The following is a 22,478-nucleotide window of genomic DNA, read 5'->3' as shown; positions in this document are numbered from 1 at the left end:
ATAGTTTTACTGTAATATAACTAAATAGTTACACGAACTATAAGCATATTTCTGCGGAAGTAGTAAGCGTTTTCTTTGAACGCTCAGTAGTGTCTCTAAACTCACCCAAACACTTGCGTAACATTCATCATCTGGGAATCAGAAATCCCGACAATTACATGATCAAACAGGCTGAGATGACGACGTGAATGCGTGCTTCTTATAACCAATCGTAGGGGATTGATGTTGCATGTACACGCAGCTCTCCACATGTAAATGAATGACGTTGATACTAAAGGGGATGAGCAGGAGGACTACACTACAGCATTCAACAGTAACTTTCCGCTGCAGGTCAGATGCGCGCTCGAACTGGACGGACTGATGAGTGAACGGAAGCTGTGAGAGAAGAAGGAAGGAGATACTCAATATAATAATCATCATCACGCTTCGGGAGACAAGGAGTCAAGGTATTTGGCATATCATTTACACATTTAAAATTCAGTGTTAAAAATATAGCTGATTAGTTTTGCATCTCAGGAAATCATGACTGTCAGTTGTGTCAGATATTTGTCTAACGTTACATATTTTAAAATGAATATAGTTTTGGATTTTGTATATTGTAATTCTGTTAAAATTATGAATATAAAGACATTTTACTTTTCTGTCACTCAAATATTTCAAATTAAAGACTTTAACAGTGAAAAAGTCAAGAATGATTAGCTTTTTAACATGTGTTAGCCCTCTTAACCAAAATTAGTATTGAATAAATGTAATATTTTGTTGTTGTTGTCCTGCTTCAGTATAATTTCATCAGTTTCCAGTCCTGTTTTTAAATTCAGAATTAAAATTCTGATTAAAAATGAAGTACAAGCTAATATTTTGTATTTGTAAGGGTTAGAGACAAACAATTGAGTTTTAAATGTTCAGAACAATAAAAGTAATACATTTTTTAACAATATCTTCATAAAAATACTGAAATTTGCAATAATAATGAATGTCAAACATTTTACGGTGATTTAGAGAAGTAGTTTATATGCTAAAAGTGTTTGTCGGGCATGTTTACACTATGACTTGCAAGTAATTTATTTAAATTTGTTTTTAATCGTTATACTTTGCTATTAACCAGTTCTCTGAATATTTAATTAATTATATAAAGTTTAATAAAATATAACATGCAGGTCTAAACTTGTAAATATAGCTAATTATTAAATATGTCTGCTACACAGAATGATGGAACACTATTTTATCTACTGTATATTTTGATATTTCCACAACAGTCTTCTGATACATGAATCCAGACACTTTTTATTTGCTCTTCTGCAAATTTAATGTCATGCAGACACTAAAATGGGACTTCTAGTTTTGACCCATATACAGCATTAGTTACATTTTAGGTTTTATAAAAAAAAAGCCACATTCATCAGATCTCTTGCATCCTAACTTCTGTAGCATCGTGCCCAAATCCATTGAGAAAAACATCTGGTATAAAGACATCATCATCCTCATCATCATCAGCATCATCCTCGTTTCAGGAGCTGAACTTTTCAAGGGCACTGATTGTCAGCAGGGTTTGCTCTTCTTACATAGTCAACCCCGTTTCTATGGTTTTGTTGTAAACCACTGCTTATAAAAAGTGCTGTGACATTTGATGTCATGACCTTGACCTTTAGGTTTGTTATGGGGCTAAATGAACCATAAACCTGTCAGTTCTGCTTGTTAGATTATGTTAAGCATTGGCTCTGATTAAAAAAAGAAAAAAAGAAAACCAACCCTATTGTGAAACGACCATCTTATCTAAACCTGACTGGTGATTAAATAATGGGATTCGAATCTTGTTTCCTCTAATGATAAAAAGATATGTGAAAACAATATTAAATAGTTGCATCTATTAATTTTAAATACACTCTGAAAATGTTCTGTTGGTTTAACCCAATTTTTTTTCAAATATGTACCAACCCAAAATGTTTATTTGGTCCATATTTGACCCCAATTTGGGGTAAACCAACTTATGGAGTCTAGATAATTGTCATATTCTCACAGCATGGGGATATTTTTTAGTTCTCATGAGGAAAAATAAATCATAAATCACACAGAATGACGTGTTTTGATAATATAAAATGCAGAATGTTTCATGTGAGGTTGAGTTTAGGGGTAGGGGTATAGAATATATTCATTCATTCATTCATTCATTTTCTATTCGGCTTAGTCCCTTTATTAATCTGGGGTCGCCACAGCGGAATGAATCGCCAACTTATCGTGCATATGTTTTACAAAGCGGATGCCCTTCCAGCCGCAACTCATCTCTGGGAAACATCCATACACACTTACACACTACGGACAGTTTAGCCTACCCAATTCACCTGTACCACGTCTTTGGACTGTGGGGGAAACCGGAGCACCCGGAGGAAACCCACGCGAATGCGGGGAGAACATGCAAACTCCACACAGAAACGCCAACTGACTGAGCCGAGGCTCGAACCAGCGACCTTCTTGCTGTGAGGCGACAGCAGTACCTTCTTCAACACTGCTTCGCCGGTATAGAATATACAGTCATGAAAATCCCCATAAAATAGTTGTACAAGTGTGTGTGTGTTTGTGTCTGTAACTTGTGTTCCTTATATTGTGGGGAACAAGTGTCTGCACAAGTATAGCAAAAACAGTAATTTTTGACCTTGTGGGGACATTTTTCAAAAAAACAACTTATAAATAATCCAGAATTAAGTAATTTTATAATGTAAAAATACATACAGTTTGTACATTATAAAATCATTACATCTATGGGAGGTCCGCATAAAGATACACAAGTGTGTGTGTTTTTGTGTGTGTGTGTGCGTGCTTGTATCCATGCCCATAAGCCAGGGTGGTGTTTACAAGGAATTACATTGAAATCAGTTCGGAATACACTGCCAAAAGCTTCTGGTTGCCAGATGATTTTTGGATTTAAAGCACATACGTCACCATGCATGTCCAATCATGTCTAGACTTTTTGGGATTTTATTTACAGGACATTACAGGACAGGACATTTTACTTACATTTCAGGATATTTAAGGGTTTTTATATTTAGGTTTCCTATAGGTGATTTCAGCAAGAAATGTTATAATATACTTTAATGTCCTGTATGTCAGATTTAAAGGTGTACGTTAAGCTGCCTCAACATTCATCTAAAGCAAAACCATAATTCAGTTTTATGTAAGAGTATCTCTCGGCATTTTTCTAATTACACCCTGATGTTACATAAAACATATTGTATTCGGCAGCCGGATCATTCTTTGGTAGAAAGCACTCAAATAATTAGACTCAGCATGCTCTTAATAACAGTTCCACAGAACATTTTTGTCCAACACAATGAAACCTGTTTTCACAGAAGTCTGTTTCATTTTCACTTTTGTACTTTCTCCTTTTCATCAGCTTTGTTTTGCTTCCAGATTACATTTATATTAACTAATAAACTCCATATAACAAACAAAAACAAGGCGAGAATTTTAAGGCAGATTTCCTACAGAACTCCTTCATCAAACAGTTTATTTTTGACTTTTTTCAATTAATTTTTCTAAATTGGGGCTATTGAAAAATAGCATAGTCAGTCATTCATTCATTTTCTTTTCGGCTAAGTCCCTTTATTAATCTGGGGTCGCCACAGTGGAATGAACCGTCAACTCATCCAACATATGTTTTATGCAGTGGATGCCCTTCCAGCTGCAACCCATCACTGGGACACACCCATACACACGCATTTACACACATACACTACGGACAATTTAGCTTACCCAGTAAACCCATACCACATGTCTTTGGACTGTGAGAGAAACCAGAGCACCCGGAGGAAACCCACGCGAACACTGGGAGAACATGCAAACTCCACACAGAAATGCCAACTGACCCAGCCTGGGCTCGAACCAGCGACCTTCTTGCTGTAATGTGATTGTGCTACCCACTGCGCCACCGTGACACCTATCATAGTCAAATATTATATAATTTCAGTCTTATACCATATTACTTATTTTAGTAATTATTACTTATTTTAGTAATTATTAGTATTACTTATTTATATGCTGCATTTATGTCCTAAACAATTAGCTTTTTACTTGTATTTTATTTATGTTGCCATTTTTTTTTGTCATATTTGCCATTTTTATTCATTTATATTTCATTTCTATATTGTTTTATTTTTATATTGAATTTCATATTTTTATTGCAGTATTTCATCTTATATTTCACCACATTTATAATTTTTTTTTTTAACCTTTATTTAGGTTAATAATATAAATCTGGTTATCGCTGTTAGCTTACAGCAAGAAGGTCGCTGGTTGGAGTTTGCATGTTCTCCTCGTGTTGATGTGGTTTTTCTCCGGTTTCCCCTATATGTGATTTGAATAAACTAAATTGGCCGTAGTGTATGTGTGTGCATGTGAGAGTGTACGGGTGTTTCCCAGTAGTGGGTTGCAGCTGGAAGAGCATCCGCTGTGTAAAACATATACTGGATAAGTTGGCGTTTCATTCCGCTGTGGCGACCCCTGATGAATAAAAGGACTAAGCCGAAAAGAAAATGAATGAATGGATAAATCAGGATAATATTTTTTGGAAAGCATAATCATAAATGACATACCATGGTATTACCATACCTATTGCCATAGTTTGCACAGTAAGAAAACCGATTACTAAAAGTGTCAAGACACTTGATATCCTAAATAAATAAATAAATAAACATTTTATGTAGATCTGTCTTTTTCCTGCCTATATATTATTTAAATGATTTTATTTATTTTTTATTTCTTTTATTATTGTTTCTTTTTTCTATTTAGCTTAAATTTATTTTTATTTCTGGTACTTTTTTTTATTTCTGGTACACTTTATCTAAAAATTGACCCTTTTTATTGCCATTGCGAATTTTTATTTTTTTAAAATGTAGTTTTAGTTTTTATGTAGTTTTGCATCAGATTAACATTGAGCACAGCCTTAGCTTGAGCAATTTGTTCAATTTGGGTCTCAGTGTTAAAATAAACTGAATAGTTTTTGTAGGTCTTTGTGCTCTCCAGCCTTTAACTGCTGAATAATTGAACAGGATTTGTGAGTGTTTGTGTGGGTGGCTGGACTAGTGTGTCGGCTTATGTGTTCACAGTTTTATTATCTGTCAGCATTCGACTATGACTTCTGTCTCTTCGACAGACTGCAAACAGGGACGAATCCTTCAGACCGCCATCAACCTCAATAAGAATGATGGAAGGCTTGTTCATATTTTACCATGCTTCTTATTTGCATACCAACCTGCAGACACCAGTGTTGTCCCTGTCACGCGGAGTCGAAGCCTGGACCAAAGTTTAGCTGTGTTTGGTTGTGTGTACACTGTTAAAAAGCCATATCAGTCTGAAACGGAGACAGGAAGGGATTTTTTAGGGCCCTCAGACTGAGCAAAATATGCAAATACTGCAACTGACTGAAGGATGAATTCAAATCAAAGTATATATATACAGTATATATATATACAGTATATATATATAAATATATATATATATATATATATATATATATATATATATATATATATATATATATATATATATATATATATATATATATATATATATATTTGTTAAATTACATGAATAGTTCACTGTCATTATTTTCTTACCTGCTTCCACCCTGTGTTTTGTATTTATTTTTCTATGCAATGCATAATGATAGATTTTACTGAATGTTTAGGTGGCTATTTTTAAAAATAGATGCTAATTTATACCACCAAGCCACAGCAAGGGCAAAAAAGCATGAAATTATGTGCAAAGCCATGCAAACACTTATACATAAGCATATACACTCACTGGCCACTTTATTAGGTACACCTGTCCAACTGCTCATTAATGCAAGTTTCTAATCAGCTAATCACAAGGCAGCAACTCAATGCATTTAGGGACGTAGACATGGTCAAGACGATCTGCTGGAGTTCAAACCACGCATCAGAATGGGGAAAAAAGGTGATTTAAGGAATGTGGTATGGTGGTTGGTGCCAGACAGGTTGGTCTGAGTATTTCAGAAACTGCTGATCTACTGGGATTTTCACGCACAACCATCTCTAGAGTTTACAGAAAATGGTCTAAATAAGAGAAAATATCCAATGAGCAGCCGTTCTGTGGGTGCAAATGCCTTGTTGATGCCAGAGGTCAGAGGAGAATGGCCAGACTGGTTCAAGCTGATAGAAAGGCAACAGTAACTCAAATAAGCACTCATTTCTACCGAGATATGCAGAAGAGCATCTTTGAATGCTCAACATGTCAAACCTTGAGCAGCTGAAGACCACAGCGGATACCACTCTGAACCTGAGGCTACAATTTGCACAGGCTCACCAAAATGTTGCCTGGTGAGTCTCGATTTCTGCTGCAACATTCAGATGCTAGGGTCACAATTTGGGGTCAACAACATGAAAGCATGAACCCATTCTGCCTTGCATCAACGGTTCAGGCTGTTGGTGGTGGTGTAATGGTGTGGGGATATATTCTTGGCATACTTTGGGCCCAATAGTACCAACGCCACTGCCTACTTGTTGCTGACCATGTCTATCCCTTTATGACCAAAGTATACTCATCTTCTGATGGCTACCTCCAGCAGGATAACGCGCCATGTCATAATGTCAATATGTCTTTTCAGACTGGTTTCTTGAACATGACAATGAGCTCACTGTACTCAATTGGCCTCCACAGTCACCAGATTTCAATCCAATAAAGCACAATTGGGACGTGATGGAACGGCAGATTCGCTTCAAGGATTTGCAGCCAACAAATCTGCAGCAACTGTGTGATGCTATCATGTCGATATGGACGAAAATCTCAGAGGAGTATTTCCAGTATTGTTGAATCTATGCCACAAAGGATTAAGGCAGTTCTGAAGGCAAAATGGGGTCCAACCCGGTACTAGTAAGGTGTACTTATTAAAGTGGCCAGTGATTGTATAACAAAACTTGCAATTATTTATCATTGATTATTCATTCATTTATTTTACTTTGGCTTAGCCTCTTATTTATCAGGGGTCACCACAGTGGAGTGAACCACCAACTATGGCATATATTTTATGCAGCGGATGCCCTTCCAGCCACAACCCAGTACTGGGAAATAAATTATTCATTATTATTCTTTTTTTTTTTTGGATGCCAAATGACCATTCCTTTAAAAACTTTTTGAAGAAGTTTAATTTTGTATTCTGTGTGCTCTTAAAAATAAAGGTGTTGTTTATATTCCACAATTTGTTTTATACAGTAGAAATTGGTCCTTTACAGTATTTAAAAATGTTCTTCAGGCTTTTCTATGGCATCAATGTGAAAATCAGCTTTATTTTTAGAAATGAGGAAGGAAAAAAGAGAATTAAAATGATGCCCGAATGTTAATTTGACATGAACTATCTTCAGTAGTTCAGCAAAGGTTATGCATTGTTTGTTAGTGTTATCATCTGAACACGATGCAGAGTTTTGTTCCAATATTTAGGGTCAGTTTATGTTTATGCATTAAATAAAAAAGCATTTAAAATATGCATTAAATTGTTTAAAAGAACAATAACAACAGAAAGCTACAGAAAGGTTTTCATACATTTCCTGTTAATCAAATAATTCTGAAAAAATTGTATAGAAGATTTTCAACAACAACATTTCTTGGGCACCAAATCAGAATAGTGTTGTTTCTAGAAAATCATGACACTGTATTTTGAATTTGAATAATATTTCACAATGTTAAAGTATCCTTATTTTAATCAAATAAATACAGTAAGTGGAAGAATTAAATTAAATGCATCTTACCTCAAATTTGTGAATGGCTAATGTTTGGGCTTTATTTTATGTATGATTGTCCTAGATATAATCCAGAAGTGAAATTGATAAAAATATTTAAATAAACACGTTGATTCTGATTTCTGTTTTATTTTCTTTTTAGAATGACAGATATAATGAACAATCCAGAACACAGTCGAGAAGACTTCACTGTGAGTGACAGCGGAGAGCAAGGCGTTTCATTGCAGGTTGGTCTCTTTTCTTTGGTTATTTCCTACCTAAAGACCCCGAACTGATCAGCGTCATCTGATCCTTCACCTGTTAACGTGTCATCTGTTTAAAAATTATACGGTTATGTTTAAAAAAGAAGTGAACAGGCTGCAAATATTTTTAAATAGCTTAATATTTCAAATTTAGTGGATAATAATATCATCATAATATCAATCATAATATCAAGAGTTTTTATATACTCTTTTTGTAAATTTACAGGAGGCAAATAAAAGGAAAATTAACATAGCATTATTATTATTATTATTTTCTTTCTTTAAACTTAAAATATTTAATTGCAGAGCCATTGTTTTTGATAACTGCCATTGATATTTGCCTTAAATCAAGTCAAAAAACAAACTTTTGGCACGAAGAAACAGGTAATTCAGTCCATAATGACCAAACTGCATACCTCAATTCCTGTGAATTTTAGTTTTGGCTTCAGAAACTGAATTTTTAATGTCACCCCACACATTTTCATTTGGGTTGAGGTCAGGGGATTGAGCAGGCCACTCCATTGCCTTCAATACATTTTGAATGAAATCAAGAAGTAGCTCAAATTTTTTGGGGTCTTGTCTTGTTGAAACACTAAGTTCAGGGACATTTCCTCTTTGGCATAGGGCAACATAATCTTTTCAAGTATACCTGTATTTATGTATTCATACTGATCCATGATACCTGATAAATGATAAATAAACCCAGCACCACATAATGAAAAACATCCCCTTATCAAGAATTTTGTGCTAATAAGTGGCACATAAAGCCACTAACTGATACTTAAGCTGGGTTACCAAGGTATCATCGGACACTGTCGATGAACACTTGATCAGAAAATAACAATTTTATTCTCATCAGACCATGTTTTTCTTTAGGACAGTTGATGTGTTTATTGAAAATTATTTACAGATTCTGCAAATGCTATTTTTCAGCAGTGGTGCTTTAATGAGGACTTTTTAAAAGACTGAGCTTCCATCAAATGCCCTCTGACTGTCTCATTTTAGATCGTCTTTCATACTGTATGTCTGGAGGGGTTGATTGGCTGAATCTTTGACATTGTGACTATTCTTTAATCCAGTTTAACTGTAGTTGGTCATTTTGTTCTGTTTTGGGTTTTTTGGGCCCTATCATACACCCGGCGCAATAAGGCGCAAGACCTGTTTGAATTGCTGCTATTTTTAGACCAACGTAACCCCTAATTTTCCCGTTTTGCACTACGTTGTTTATATAGTAAATCCATTTGTCATGGGTCATGGGTGTTCCGGTCTAGAAAGGAGATGTGTTAAGGCACATTGTTGGCGGATTGCTTTTGTGAGGAACTAAAATAGACTGTGCAATTGACCAGCTAGAGGCAGGTCTAAAGTCCAGCGCAGAGTGCGTTAATTATGCACCTAAAATGCGTACACATTGCTTAATACACAGAGGATTTACAGCAATACGCAAATATCTTTACATATGAAAAAATAAAGGAATAAAATATTACAAAAATTATTATTTTCTACATAAATATAAAAACCACTGCGTCCATGCCTTCTTCATCTCAGGGGGCTTTTTTAGTTTATTCATGACAATTTGCTTTTGTATAATGTTATGAATATTTGTAGTATTTATTATATGCATATTTGAAAAGATGCAAAACCCTCTAAATCCATCAGACCTCTTTTCTTGTAAATGAGCATTTTCTGTCAGGCTCCTATAGTTAGGTTTAGAAGTTTCATTTTATATGTAATGATTAGGTTATTAGCTAGTAAATAAAATACCTTTCAAAAATGTCACTTTAGACAATTCTTTGGTTTTTAACAAGGTAAATTTTCCACATCTGCTTTTTTGCAAAACTCTCTAAATCCACCTATTGGGACAAGGCAGTGTAATTAGTTGAAAATTACTAAAGATGCAATTAGAAATTATTTTACCAAACATAAAACACATTACACAAACCACCTGAAATTAAAAATACATAAATCTGTGAAGTAAGTGGTGGTTCAGTCCCCTGTGGAAAACAAGGGACAAAGCAGAAGGAAAATGAATGAATGAAATCTGTAAGGTAAGTGCATTAATTAAGAACATTAAAGCTGACCACCATAAAATAAATGCCATAGTTGGTGGTTCATTGATCTTAACAATCTGTTGTCATTTCTGATATTTGAGATTTAGATTTAATGTAAGTAAAACAATGTAAACATTGCAAACATTGTAAGCTAAGATTGGGAGATTCAAATAATGCAGTGTAAAAACATTGTGAAACATCAATATCTGTGCATTGTCCATCAATATAAAAAGCTTATCAGACGTATAGATATTATGAAGTAATACAAATAATGTATAGTTTTATGCATTATATTTATCTTTTAAAAAATAGCTTAAATTAGCAAATAAAACACAAGGTAGGCCTACTGTGCAAAAAGGGGATGCCTCTCAGACAATTTTAGAAGATGTCATTCATTCATCCTCACCATACTCAAAGTCTTTGTCTCTTTCGTCTCTTGTTTATAGCATCCACGTAGATAAAAGAATGGCATCTTAACTCTGTCTTTCGTGAAACGCAGTTGACGTTTAATGTATAGTAAATCGGACTCAAAGTAGCATCGCTGTGCAAAACCAGGCTATGAATGCATGCTACACTTCCGACTGTACATTGTGTTTTCTTTTTCTTATAATGCACAGTTTTGAGGTAAGGGACGTTTTCATTTGCCATTCACTGACAGTCGGACAGCCTCATCCAGTTCATCAAACTCCATCTTTTAAAATATTAATCAGAAGTGGAATTAAATATCTCCTCATAAAAGCTATTAGCGTGCTGTTACATTGAAAACATATGATACGATTCTGATTGGTTCTCGAAATATAGCAGCTTTTGCTGTCAAAGGCAAGTGGCGGTTAGCGGCTTTTGCTAACAAACTGTTATTTCTGAATGCGCTGACGCTGGGACTTGGATGATTATAAGCAAATCTATTTGTTGAAGGTGAACTACGTGCCTAAAGCATTCACTCAATGTCATTAGCTCATTTTTGGCGGAAGTGGCGTTTAGCGGCTTTTGCATCTGAACTCTTCATATATATCTGTTTTAATAAAAACAAGCTTAAATTTGTCCACCTGTTGGGTTTTGGACCATATGGGGCATAGGCATAACTAAGTTTTTTGACCGCACTTCGTTATTTTTGTTCATTTATTTGTTTGCTGGTAATTAGAACTGAATTTAGTTCAAATCTTTGCGCTAACAAACTAAATTAAATATGTAGGCTAATGGATGTCTTCAATGGAATGCGTACAACACTGTTTCCTTATCCAAGAAAGTGAAAGAGTAAAGTTAAGAGAAAGAGAATGTAAAGAGGCTGAATAGAGGAGTGAAGCATTCAGTTTTTCCACTAACAAAGTCCGCCATTTAAATAGCGAATGCGCTATGGCACGATGCAACTCACACTTAAAGGGAATAGGAGATGAGACTCTGATTGGTTTAAAACACGTTATGCTCAAAACACACCCATAACTCATTAAGAGAATAAGCACAACCCTGTTGGACCATGCGCCGCAGCGCAAACTGTATTTTTCCGTTCTTAAAAGACCATTAAAATAGAGCCCTTTGTTGCCATTTTAAAGTATTGGAGATCCTTTCTCTCACTCACTATTCTTCGGCTTAGTCCCTGATTTATCAGGGGTCACCACAGTGGAATGAACCGCAAATTACTCTGGCATTTGTTTTATGAGGCAGATGCCCTTTCAGATGCAACCCAACTCTGGGAAACACCCATAGATCATTTCAGGTGATCCTATAATTTACTCCACTTTTTTGCTCCACTTCTTCCATTCTTAAATCTGAAATTCTTAAATTATTCTGAACAACCCATTTTACGTCATAATTCAAAAAGAATGATATTGTATAACAATGTGCGACAGATTGCTGACCTTCCTTCCTTATTAATAAAGGACATTGTTTTTCTCACAGAATGAATGAATCTTCTTTATGAATAAATACGCACTGCTATTATATTTAGTAAGCCTTTTCAATGCTTTCGCCATATATACTAACAGAAGCCAGGGCATTACAGTTAGGTATATTGTTTTTACCCTACTGCATTGACAAATAATTTAACTACAATGTACAAATCTCACTATTAATAATAACAGTGGTTATAAATAACTTAACAGACTTTTCCATATAGTTGTGAGGTGTTTCTTAAATCCATCCCCTGTATATAATTTTTTTTAAAAGTTACAATTTTATCCTAACTCTTCCATGCTGTATAACATTATTGGCTAGTGGCCCTTTTTTCAATTAAAATCTTACATTGAACATACAGGTGAATAGGGTAATTGTAAGTTGCTTCCTGGCAGAAATCACCAGTGCATATTCTATTAAAAATTAACCTTGCTTACTGCATGGTCTCGATTAACAGACAGTATTTATTTATTTATTTATTGATTGCTTGGTTAATTGGCTGTACATTTAAAAAGAAGAAAATGAACTAGAACACTTCAAAACGTTTGCTTTTATCAGTTTACATTCATCAGTTCTTGTTTTCCCTGGGAATCAAACTCACAACTTTGCTATTGTTTGCACCATGCTTCACCGTCAACTACGAGAAGGTTACAGGCAATAGTTAATAGATTTTAGATTTTTTTTACAGTGTGTATTTTCTACTTATTCATGTTTTCAAAATTGCTTTATGAGACCTTGATCTTTGCTCCATTATGTTTTATGTTTGTTTAACAACTTGACTAATGACATTTTTAACAAAATGTTTAATTTTAGCGTATATTCTAAACAACATAATGAGCATGCAAGTACTTTTTCTGTTATTTTACAGATTTATTTTGAAATGTTCTGAATGTAAAGGATAAAATCAGAAATATTTCATTTGCTGATTCTCCGTAACCTTTATTTAATTGACAATAGTTGAAAGAAAAGACTTTCTGAAGGGTTTTGTTCAGCAAATAAATTGTATTTTGTAAATGAACACATTTTGATTTTGAGTGCTGCAACACACTTAAGAAAAGTTGATCTTTTTAACGTGGTGTCACTTCAACTTCCTTTTAATTACAATTTTCAATCATCTAGAAACTGAAGATAATTACTGTTAAAGTTGTACGAGCTGAATTGTTATTCAGTCTGACACAATTGAAGTCTTTAGCAGCTCAACAGTCAGTGATCATTTTTTTGATCCTCATTTTCACGATGGTCCATTCTCAATAATTTAAGGAAAGAGGTCTGGCCTGCAGGCCAATCATGCACTTTGTGTCTACAAAACCCCACATGTGCCAAATAAAACTTGATCTAATAACCACAGACTGAATGTCTCTGTGCTTTCCAAATACATGCCTCCATGTGAATGACCTAAATTGGTTGTGATTTTGCATTGAGAAATGTGATTTTAAATTTGTTTGACAATTCTCACATGACTTTTGACACAAAGGGATGAATCATGATCCTGCTTCGCTTGCTAAGTCTGAAATGCTCCTCGTGTATCACCAGCTTGACTGTTTATCATGGACTGCTTCAAAGCTGTTGAACTGCTGTAGCTTTTCAATTTTATTTTGCCCATTCAAATCTACATTTCCATTCATTCATTTTCCTTCGGCTTACTCCTTTTATTCATCAGAGGAATGAACCAACTTATTCAGCACATGTTTTACACAGCAATTACCCTTTCAGCTGCAACCCAGTACTGGGAAACATCCATACACACTAATTCACACACATACACTACGGCCAATTTAGTTTGTTTAATTCACCTATAGACCAATTAAACGTAGTTATGTCATTGGCCCATGAACATTTCCTGCTTGTTATCAAACTATTTCATAACTGTAAAAAGAGGCAATTCAATCATAACTTAATGTTAAAACAGGTATCATGGCAAAATTAATCAATAATGGGCTCTTTTTGGATTCTCTGGAAGCTATAGAAATTAAAAATGTATAACAGGAAATACGTTGGAACCATTGTTTTTGTTTACATCCCTCAAAATGGTCACCCGGAGGAACCCCCGTCAACATGGCCACTCAGAATTGCCAACTTACCAAGCCAGGACTTGAACCAGTGACCTTCTTGCTGTGAGGCGACAGTGCTAACCACTGAGCCACCGTGACGCCCACATTTTCATAAATTTCTAAAATAAATGTTATTGAAAATGCTGGAAACGTTTTTTGTACTTTTCATGTCATTTAAAGGGCACCTATAATGCAAAATCAACTTTTGGAATCCGCTTAGACAGAAATGTGTAACAGTATAATGTGTATGAGCCATATTAGAGACACATAAAGTCTTTTTTGTATTTGTTACAATTATACCAGGATCCAAATCCCAAACTCATTTTGAGGCGTAAGAATACGGTTATCCCCGCCCACTAATTTTGATTGACAGAAATGTATTATCATGTCCACACAACACTATTTCATGGCAATTCCTAACTTTTTGATTTAGTTGCTAATTCGTATGAATTTATAAGATCTAATTAGTAGAATTTAGTATGATTTGCTCATCCCCCAATGATGGGTGGGTTTAGGGGTGGGGTTGGGTGCCACGCCTCCTTTTTAAAAATTGTACAACTTCGTACGACTGAACTCGTATGAATTCGTACGAATTAGCCACTAAACTGACAAAACGTAAAATACTTACGTTTTCTCGTGTGATTAGGCTGGTCCACTAGACAGGATTTGCAAAGAAACTGGCATGAAATGATCTCTTCCAACTATCTGTGATCCAGCTGCATTTTACAAAGTGGTACACTTTGTATTTTTATAGCAAAAAAATTTAAATGTTGTGTAATTCCTAACCGCATGAATCACCACAAAAGCATAATGTCAGTACAACTTTAAACAAGTATGCGTCAATAGCTGTTTCCATCCAAAAATGTGAATTACTTTATGTGCAAAACTGGATTATCGCATAAATGACGTGCAAATAAAGCAGTGTTTCCATCCAATGAGTCAAAACAAAATAATCACTTCCTAATTAACTGGCGCCAAATATCGAAAGTAAAAACGGAATTTGCTGCGGTAGGAGAAGCTGTGTCAATCTTTTCGTTATTTAATAATTGACTTTCACCTCAGAAGGCGATGCCGACACGTAATGAACTTGTGGTGGCGTTTGAAGATGTGAGACATGGAACACAGATGCTCCAGACAGTCCTGAAAGCAATTACTAATATATTAACACCAAAACTGAAATAATTAAGGCAATTTAGAATGACCAAAACAACTTTTCAGATGTTTTACAATGTGCTCAGTCTGCTGGTCTGTCCATTCACACACATTTTTATCATCACATGAGATCTCTTATAACAAAATCACATGACCTTTTTTTAATGCGCATGCTGGAATTTGTTTGGTAAAAGTGTTTCCATTATAGTTTATGTGCATCTTTTCTTATCGAATAAAAAGTTTATCCTACTCAGTTATGCGCATACGTATTTTTATGTGCATTTTCAAAACTTATGTGCGTCTTGGCGTTTCCATCAACTGATTTTTTTTTATGCGCATATCCAAAATGTGCATAAAAACAGGTGGATGGAAGCATAGTTATATTTATGTAGAAAACAATAATTTTTGCAATATTTTATTCCTTTAATTCTATTTAATTTGCAGAGATATGTGTGTATTGCTGTACATCCTGCACAAACTGCATGTTTTAAGCAATGTGTAAGCAAGCCACACAACTAACGCGCTCTGCGCTGGACTTTACACCTGCTTTCAGCTGGTCTATTGCATAGTCTATTTTAGTTCCTCAAAATAACAAAGCACCAACAAAGCGCCATAACACACCTCTTTTCTAGACCAGAATACCCATCAGTCAACAAAGTGGTACAAATGGATTTGCTATTTAAACAACGTGGTGGACAACGGGAAAATTAAGGTTGCGCTGGTCTGAAAATAGCAACACATCCGGGCAAACCTGGGCAAACACATCTTGCGCCTTATTGCGCCAGGTGTATGATAGGGCCCAAAGTCACAGACACTGAACAAAAACAGGTCATTTTTAAGAGCTGTCGCAGAATTGTTGCCACGGCTTACAGATTATTGAGCTGAAGTTTGACTACAAAATTTAATTGTAAATCAAATCGCAATCGCAACATCTGTCAAAAAAAAACAAAACTAAAAAACGCAATTAGATATTTTCCCCAAATCACACAGCCCTTGTCTGGAGACACCAAACACTTATTTTGCATCTTGTAAACAGGAACATATGAGTCGTATAAATACAAATAAGAGGAAACTAACAAATCACACATTCTTAATTGTATTGTGCTTTAAAATAATCCCAACGTTTTTAGAATTGGGATTACTTCAAAAGCATCAATAAATGAATAAATGTGTATCATAAATAGAGGAAAAAGTTTTAACCAATATATTGTAATTGAAAACTACAGATACTAATTGATAAAAGGAATATTATGATAAAGTTTGTTTGGGATGTTTTCATTCCACTACTCTTAAAGTCATGTAGTAAAAGCAAAATTGCTTAAAATGGCCTTAAAACACTGGCCTGTGCATAAACAAACAATAGGTTTGCCAGTTGTTAAGTGGAACATTCAACATCTACACGATGATCTCAGATAAAATGTCTATTTTCAGATTTTTCCAGACACACAGGAACGCCACCCCAAGCTGTCCAAGCGTGTGCCCTCCATCGTGGTGGATCCCACAGATGGAGGAGAGGTGGAGAGCGGAGAGTTACGCTGGCCTCCGGATGACCACATGACCACAGAGCCTTCAGGCCAAACACGCACACCATCTCAAGAGATCGCATCTGCCTCCCAAACCCAGATCTCACACAGCAAGAGTGCAGGTGTGTAAGAGCAAAATGCATTTTACAACATTTTCACCATTGACCCATAACTATGATGTGCCTAAAGGGGAACGAGTAAATATATGCTGCTTAAATGTGTTTCGGTTTAGAGAAGTGCATTTATAAATGACTATGCATGCATTTTCCCCCCTCAGATGAAGCCAAGTGCAGCAGCCTGGAAACATCAGGGGCAGCTGAGCGTAACTGAAATTTTTATAAATATGTTGTTGCGAGTCTGTCATTATCACAAGTCTGAGTTCTCACAAAGTGTTCACACTTAGAAAGAAAGACACAAACACACTGACAAGCAGCCAATCTGCCAGGAAGGTGCAAATAAGATCAGAGCTCGCGATGCTATATCTGATCACCCTTTGTAAAGCGCTCGAGGCTTTAAAAAAAGACTTCTCGAAAGTCTTTCGTACTTTTACAAATGAAGCTCTTGTTACATTTTAGCTGTGGCTTTAACGACAGTCTCACGTTGCCTTTAAGTTTTAAAGCCTAAATTATTAAATTAGGAAGCTGTTACTTTATCTTCATACACTGCGGTTAGTTACTTTAGTTTTTAAAAAGTGAGTAAATGTGTTGCCTTAAAAGCAACAAGTTGGTTTAACATTGCACGGTGGCTCACTGGTTAGCACTGTCACCTCACAGCAGGAAGGTCACTAGTTCGAGTCCCAGCTAGACGGTTTCCACCGCAGTCAAGATACTGTATGCGCTATAGGTGAATTGAGTATTCTAAATTGGCCGTAGTGTATGAGTTTGTGTGTGAATGAGTGTGTATGGATTGCAGCCGGAAGGGCATCCGCTGTGTAAAACATATGCTGGATAAATTGGTGGTTCATTCTGCTGTGCCGAATAAAGGGACTAAGCCGAAAAAAATTCATGAATAAATTGGCCGTAGTGTTTGTGTGTCAATGAGTGTGTTTGGGTTTCCCAGTACTGGGTTGCGGCTGGAAGGACATCCGCTGTGTAAAACATGTGCTGGAATAATTGCCAGTTCATTTCCCTGTGGCGACTTCTGAAATAGAGACTAAGCCGAAGAAAAATGAATGAATGAATGAAAAAAGTCATTAAACACATTGGCTTAACTTTTATAATAATGCACATAGTTTGTTTGCTTAAAAGTTATCATAGATATTTACATTAGATGTCACCTACACTATTGTTGTCTATTGGAAGGAATGCGTCAATTGAGCTGCCATTTTAGTACAGGTAGCGCTCCTTTGAAATGAATGTGGGGTAAGCATAGGCCTGTATAAGATTCTGACGGTATGATAACCTTGGATAAAAATATCAGTTTCACGGTATCACGGTATTGCGATTTACTGCCCTAAAATATCTTCGTTTTGAATGTCTGGGAAGAAAACAAAAACTTTTTTCTCCCCTTTGAACACAAAACATTTTATTTTGTGAAAGATTTTAAATATTTTGGAGCAGTAAACATGTCAGGCTAAATAATTCAAATGAATCATAGAATTCTGCTGTCTTCATTTGTTTCAAAAACACTGATTTCTTTACAATTTAAAACAGCATCTTTGGATATCTTTTCTGCTGGAGATACTGTTGTCCTAAAAACAAAATGTAAAAAAAAAATCTTACACATACCTTAGGTATTACAAAAAATGTTGGCGGTTTTAAAACCTTGACTTTTCCAAACCGCGCTATACCTTGAAAATGGTTATCATCCCATGTGGGAACAAGGTGTAGTGGAGGAATGGCCATCGGAGCCCAAGATATGTAAACATTTAGACATATATCTATGATCGGGAGTTTTCCCGGTGGTCAGTATGCAAATATTTTTTTTAAATTACGAAAATTATCATTTTACATCACTTTTCTACATCGATGGATAAAAGATCGCACAGGCTTTGCCGACAAAGAGCGTGTGTTTGTGTGCATGGAAATGTATTATCTAATCTGTGTCCTAAAACACACCCCCGTCCTGCTTTCACTTCTAATTTTAATCGAGGGAGCGGTTCGTTTGTGAATGAATCCCTGTTATGAACGTCTCGTTCACTTAGCCGACAAAAACAAGTTTCTGGAACTGCAGCATCGTGTTGTCATATTTCATTTACATTGTTTGCTGATTTTATTCAACAAAAATAGCATAAGCACAGTATTTAGTGCGAGTTGGTGCTACTTTGCCTTAGGATCAGTGCAGTAAGTGACTGTATTATCTTCAATAACGTTACTTGTTGAGCACAAAAGTTCGCAACATACAAAAACGTAAAATTCTTACCTATGAAATATTATGCCTTTGTGCTTTGTTTTCTTTGTTTGCTCATTACTACACCCGTACACAGCACTAAAGTCCAGCATATTGGATTTAGTCTCGACAAGTGCGGTTGAATGACTTTTGTCCTGGGAGCACTGTACAAATGTGGCGGCGCTATTGACGCATGGGCCTGCATGCAGTATCTAGTGTAAATATCTTTGAAAAGTTATAAGGCAATAGGTTTACTCTCTTTTTTAAGTAAAGTTATAAGGCAATGGGTTTACTCTCTTTTTTAAGTAAAGTTATAAGGCAATGGGTTTACTCTCTTTTTTTAAGTAAAGTCAACTAATCACTTTTTACAGTGTATGCGTGAGATTATCATGTGAATGACACAACAACAAAACAATTCTATGGGCTTTTTTTAAGTTGGTTAATATGAATGTATAAAAAAAGTCATGTATAAATGTATAAAGAACTCTTCCATGTTTAGAGGTGTACAGTTATTCAAACAATTTATCTTTATTAACTATCTAATTGTATTAGTCACCTTACTACTACAATCAGCTGTTAATGGATGTAAAATGTGAAATGTTCTTTTTTATTTATTCATTTTTTTTAATTACTGTACTTGTGTGACAAAACAAACCACAGTGTGATATTGTGTTTGCGGGAGAAGTGAAACTAACGCAGCAGTGTGGGAACTTGCCGGGTCAATTATATACACTTGTTCATTTGGTGGATGATTTTATTCAAAAATGTTGCTTTCAATGTATGTTTAATAAGTTAATGTGTTCTCTGGGTATCAACACGTGACCTTGGCTTTGCTAGCAGCATGATCTGCTACTGCAAATTTACATGGCATTTTGTTATTCACAAATATAGCACAAGCATCTTCCTGATGGCCGGAATTAGACTTCTCAAGTCATGACATTCAATTAAATCCCACACCCTTTCTTGTAATCCCAAAGCATTGAAAGGTGCATCTTCACTTTGTTAGTCAGCTGTGGTCGGAACATTCCACAAAGTTTTGACAAATTTTCCATCTAAACTTGCGTGACTGGAACCTCAGGTCTTGACTGTGTGATTTGAACTTTAAAAGGATGGTCCACCCAAAACTGAAAATTCTCTCATCAGTTACTCACTTGTTCCATACCTGTTTGACTTTCTTTATTGTGTTAAACACAAAAGAAAACATTATTATGAAAGCTGGAAACCTGTAACCATTGACTTCCATAGTATTTGTTTGTGAAAATACAGAAGGAAGGGGTTTCCTTAGTGTTCAACAGAAGAAAGAAACTCAGTCCTACTTTATATTAAGTGTTCTGAACTACTATGTACTTGCATCAATAAAATAAATACAATGTACTTACTATGTTCATAATGTATTTGAGAACACTTGTGGTGCTCTTGAGTTGGGATAGGGGTAGGGTTATGGACAGATTTGGTGGTGTGGGTAGGTTAAAGGTGGGTTAAGGAGTTTCCTCTGGGTGCTCCGGTTTCCTCCGGGTGCTCCAGTTTCCCTCACAGTCCAATAACATGAGGTACAGGTGAATTGGGTAGGCTAAATTGTCCGTAGTGTATGAGTGTGAATAGCCGCGTTTCCACTATCGTGCCTAAAGCGAGCGAGCCAGGGCGAGCCAAGGCCAGTTGCGTTTCCACTATCACTTCCGGGGCGTAATCGGGCCAAAGCGGGGCTTCCTTGGGGTCAGCGTCCGGCCTTTTTCGGCCCGCCGAATACCTTGGGCCAAGGAGGGCCAACTGGGGCTTCGGGGCGGGGTTACGTACAAAGGCGGAGTTTTCCTGTCAGGTAAAGAGGAGACAAGATGCTTTCTTGCCTTACATTTGTTTTGCTATCGCGCTTGATCAACTCACTCGCCTTGCAGCCAAAATCTGTGTTCGAAGTAAATGCCGCCGAACTCGAATGTCCTTATCCAGGGATCACTGTCTGGCCTTACACCAACAGACCACAAACAGTAAAAAAGCAATCGCTTCGGTGTTCTCCATCTTCCAGCTCTCGTAGTGATGCCAGGTTGTGTTTGTGGTTATAATTTGAGTTTTTTGTTCCCGCTGAAGTGGGCGGGTTGTGTGACGTTTGATTCGGGGGACGTTCTGGGGGCGGTGTTTGCGTGACGTGCTGCGAGCAACTAGCCCGACAGTGGAAACGCAACATGATTTCGGCCTCATTTCTCAAACTCCCGGGCTATTGGCCTGGCCTGGCCCGATTAAAGCCCTGGCTCGCACTGGCCCGATAGTGGAAATGCGGCTAATGAGTGTGTGGATGTTTCCCAGAGATGGGTTGCGGCTAGAAGGGCATCCGCTGCGTAAAATGTGCTGGATGGGTTGGCGGTTCATTCCGCTGTGGCGACCCCGGATTAATAAAGGGACTAAGCCGAAAAGAAAATGAATGAATGAATTACATACAGGTGTTTAATCAATCATAATTACACAGTAAGTACATTGTAACGAATTATTAATTTCGGCCACATATTAGTTAAGGCCACTTAATATAAAGTGGGACCAGAAACTCATAAAGGTTTTACTACTTGAGGAAGCATAAACAGTAAATAAATTTTCATTTTTGGGTGAACTATCCTATTAAATAGATGAACATGAGCAAAATAAGCAAGTGAACATGGAAAACTATTTAAATATTTGATAAACTAATACAATTCTATGTCTTTTGATTAATAGGAGAATTAAAGTGCCATATCGTTTAAGAAAATGAGTGTATGTGCACTAATACCACTTTAAAATCCTGAAGTAACATAAAGCAACCTGTGAAATATAGCAGGGGTATGAATAAAGCATCCTTAGATTCATTCTGACATAATTTTATTTGTATACTTTTTATTTAGCATACGTTATCATTCCTCCCCCTGGGTGATGTTACCTTTTACAGTCATAATCAACGTAGTTCGAATGCCGGCACAGTTCAGGAAGCTTGATTAACTGGTTAGTTTGTCTATCGACTTATTGTAGTTTAAAAGCAAGTTATGTCTTAGTTTAGGAAATTCACCTCAAACTGGCCTCAAGTGCAAGTTTGCAAGTGAGATGTAAGAATTCTTTAGATTATATTTAGAAGTGTGCACGTCGATTTTTTTGAGTGTTGAGAATAAAACGTCGCCTTGGAATTATAAGGTTCTATCTGCGTTCTAAATGATTTTGAGATATTGAACTTGAAAGTTTTTGCATTCCATACAGCAAACAATATGTGTGTAACAGTTCTCTTTCATACATTAACATGACAGAGACCCTAAATGTACTCTAAATGTAAATAATCAAAGTTCTATTAAATTTGCAAATCGGGTTAAAAAAACAGGGCAAATGCAGATAGAATCTTTTAATTCTGAAAAGTCACTTTCTGCTTGGAATTATAAGGTTGTATCTGGCAAATCAGTAATCGAAGCATTACTTTTCAGGAAATACAATCAGTCTGCTTATTAATTTAATTAAAAAATAATAAAATTGGTGTTGTAACAAAATGTTG

The 22,478-nt window shown here is 36.0% G+C and overlaps 1 protein-coding gene across 1 annotated transcript; it reads left to right on the top strand.

The window, feature by feature from the left end:
• Positions 1-247: 247 nt before the first annotated feature.
• On the top strand, positions 248-22,473 carry si:ch73-49p17.1 (protein LBH). Its single transcript, XM_056470452.1, has 4 exons — positions 248-446; positions 7,891-7,975; positions 16,563-16,776; positions 16,932-22,473. The coding sequence occupies exons 2-4, from the start codon at positions 7,892-7,894 to the stop codon at positions 16,982-16,984; spliced, it is 351 nt and encodes a 116-aa protein (XP_056326427.1). The 5' UTR covers positions 248-446; position 7,891; the 3' UTR covers positions 16,985-22,473.
• Positions 22,474-22,478: the final 5 nt, after the last annotated feature.

The sequence above is a fragment of the Danio aesculapii genome, chromosome 13 (genome assembly GCF_903798145.1).
Source record: "Danio aesculapii chromosome 13, fDanAes4.1, whole genome shotgun sequence".
Taxonomy (NCBI): domain Eukaryota; kingdom Metazoa; phylum Chordata; class Actinopteri; order Cypriniformes; family Danionidae; genus Danio; species Danio aesculapii.
The sequence above is the reverse complement of the archived record's forward strand: the minus strand, read 5'-3'. Positions and strand labels throughout refer to the sequence as shown.

Excerpts from the sequence above, each read along its gene's own strand:
- si:ch73-49p17.1 (XM_056470452.1), top strand. The coding sequence starts at position 7,892 with ATGACAGATATAATGAACAATCCAGAACACAGTCGAGAAGACTTCACT. Across the intron at positions 7,976-16,562 it reads AGCAAGGCGTTTCATTGCAG|ATTTTTCCAGACACACAGGA; the intron begins GTTGGTCTCTTT and ends GTCTATTTTCAG. Across the intron at positions 16,777-16,931 it reads CTCACACAGCAAGAGTGCAG|ATGAAGCCAAGTGCAGCAGC; the intron begins GTGTGTAAGAGC and ends TTCCCCCCTCAG.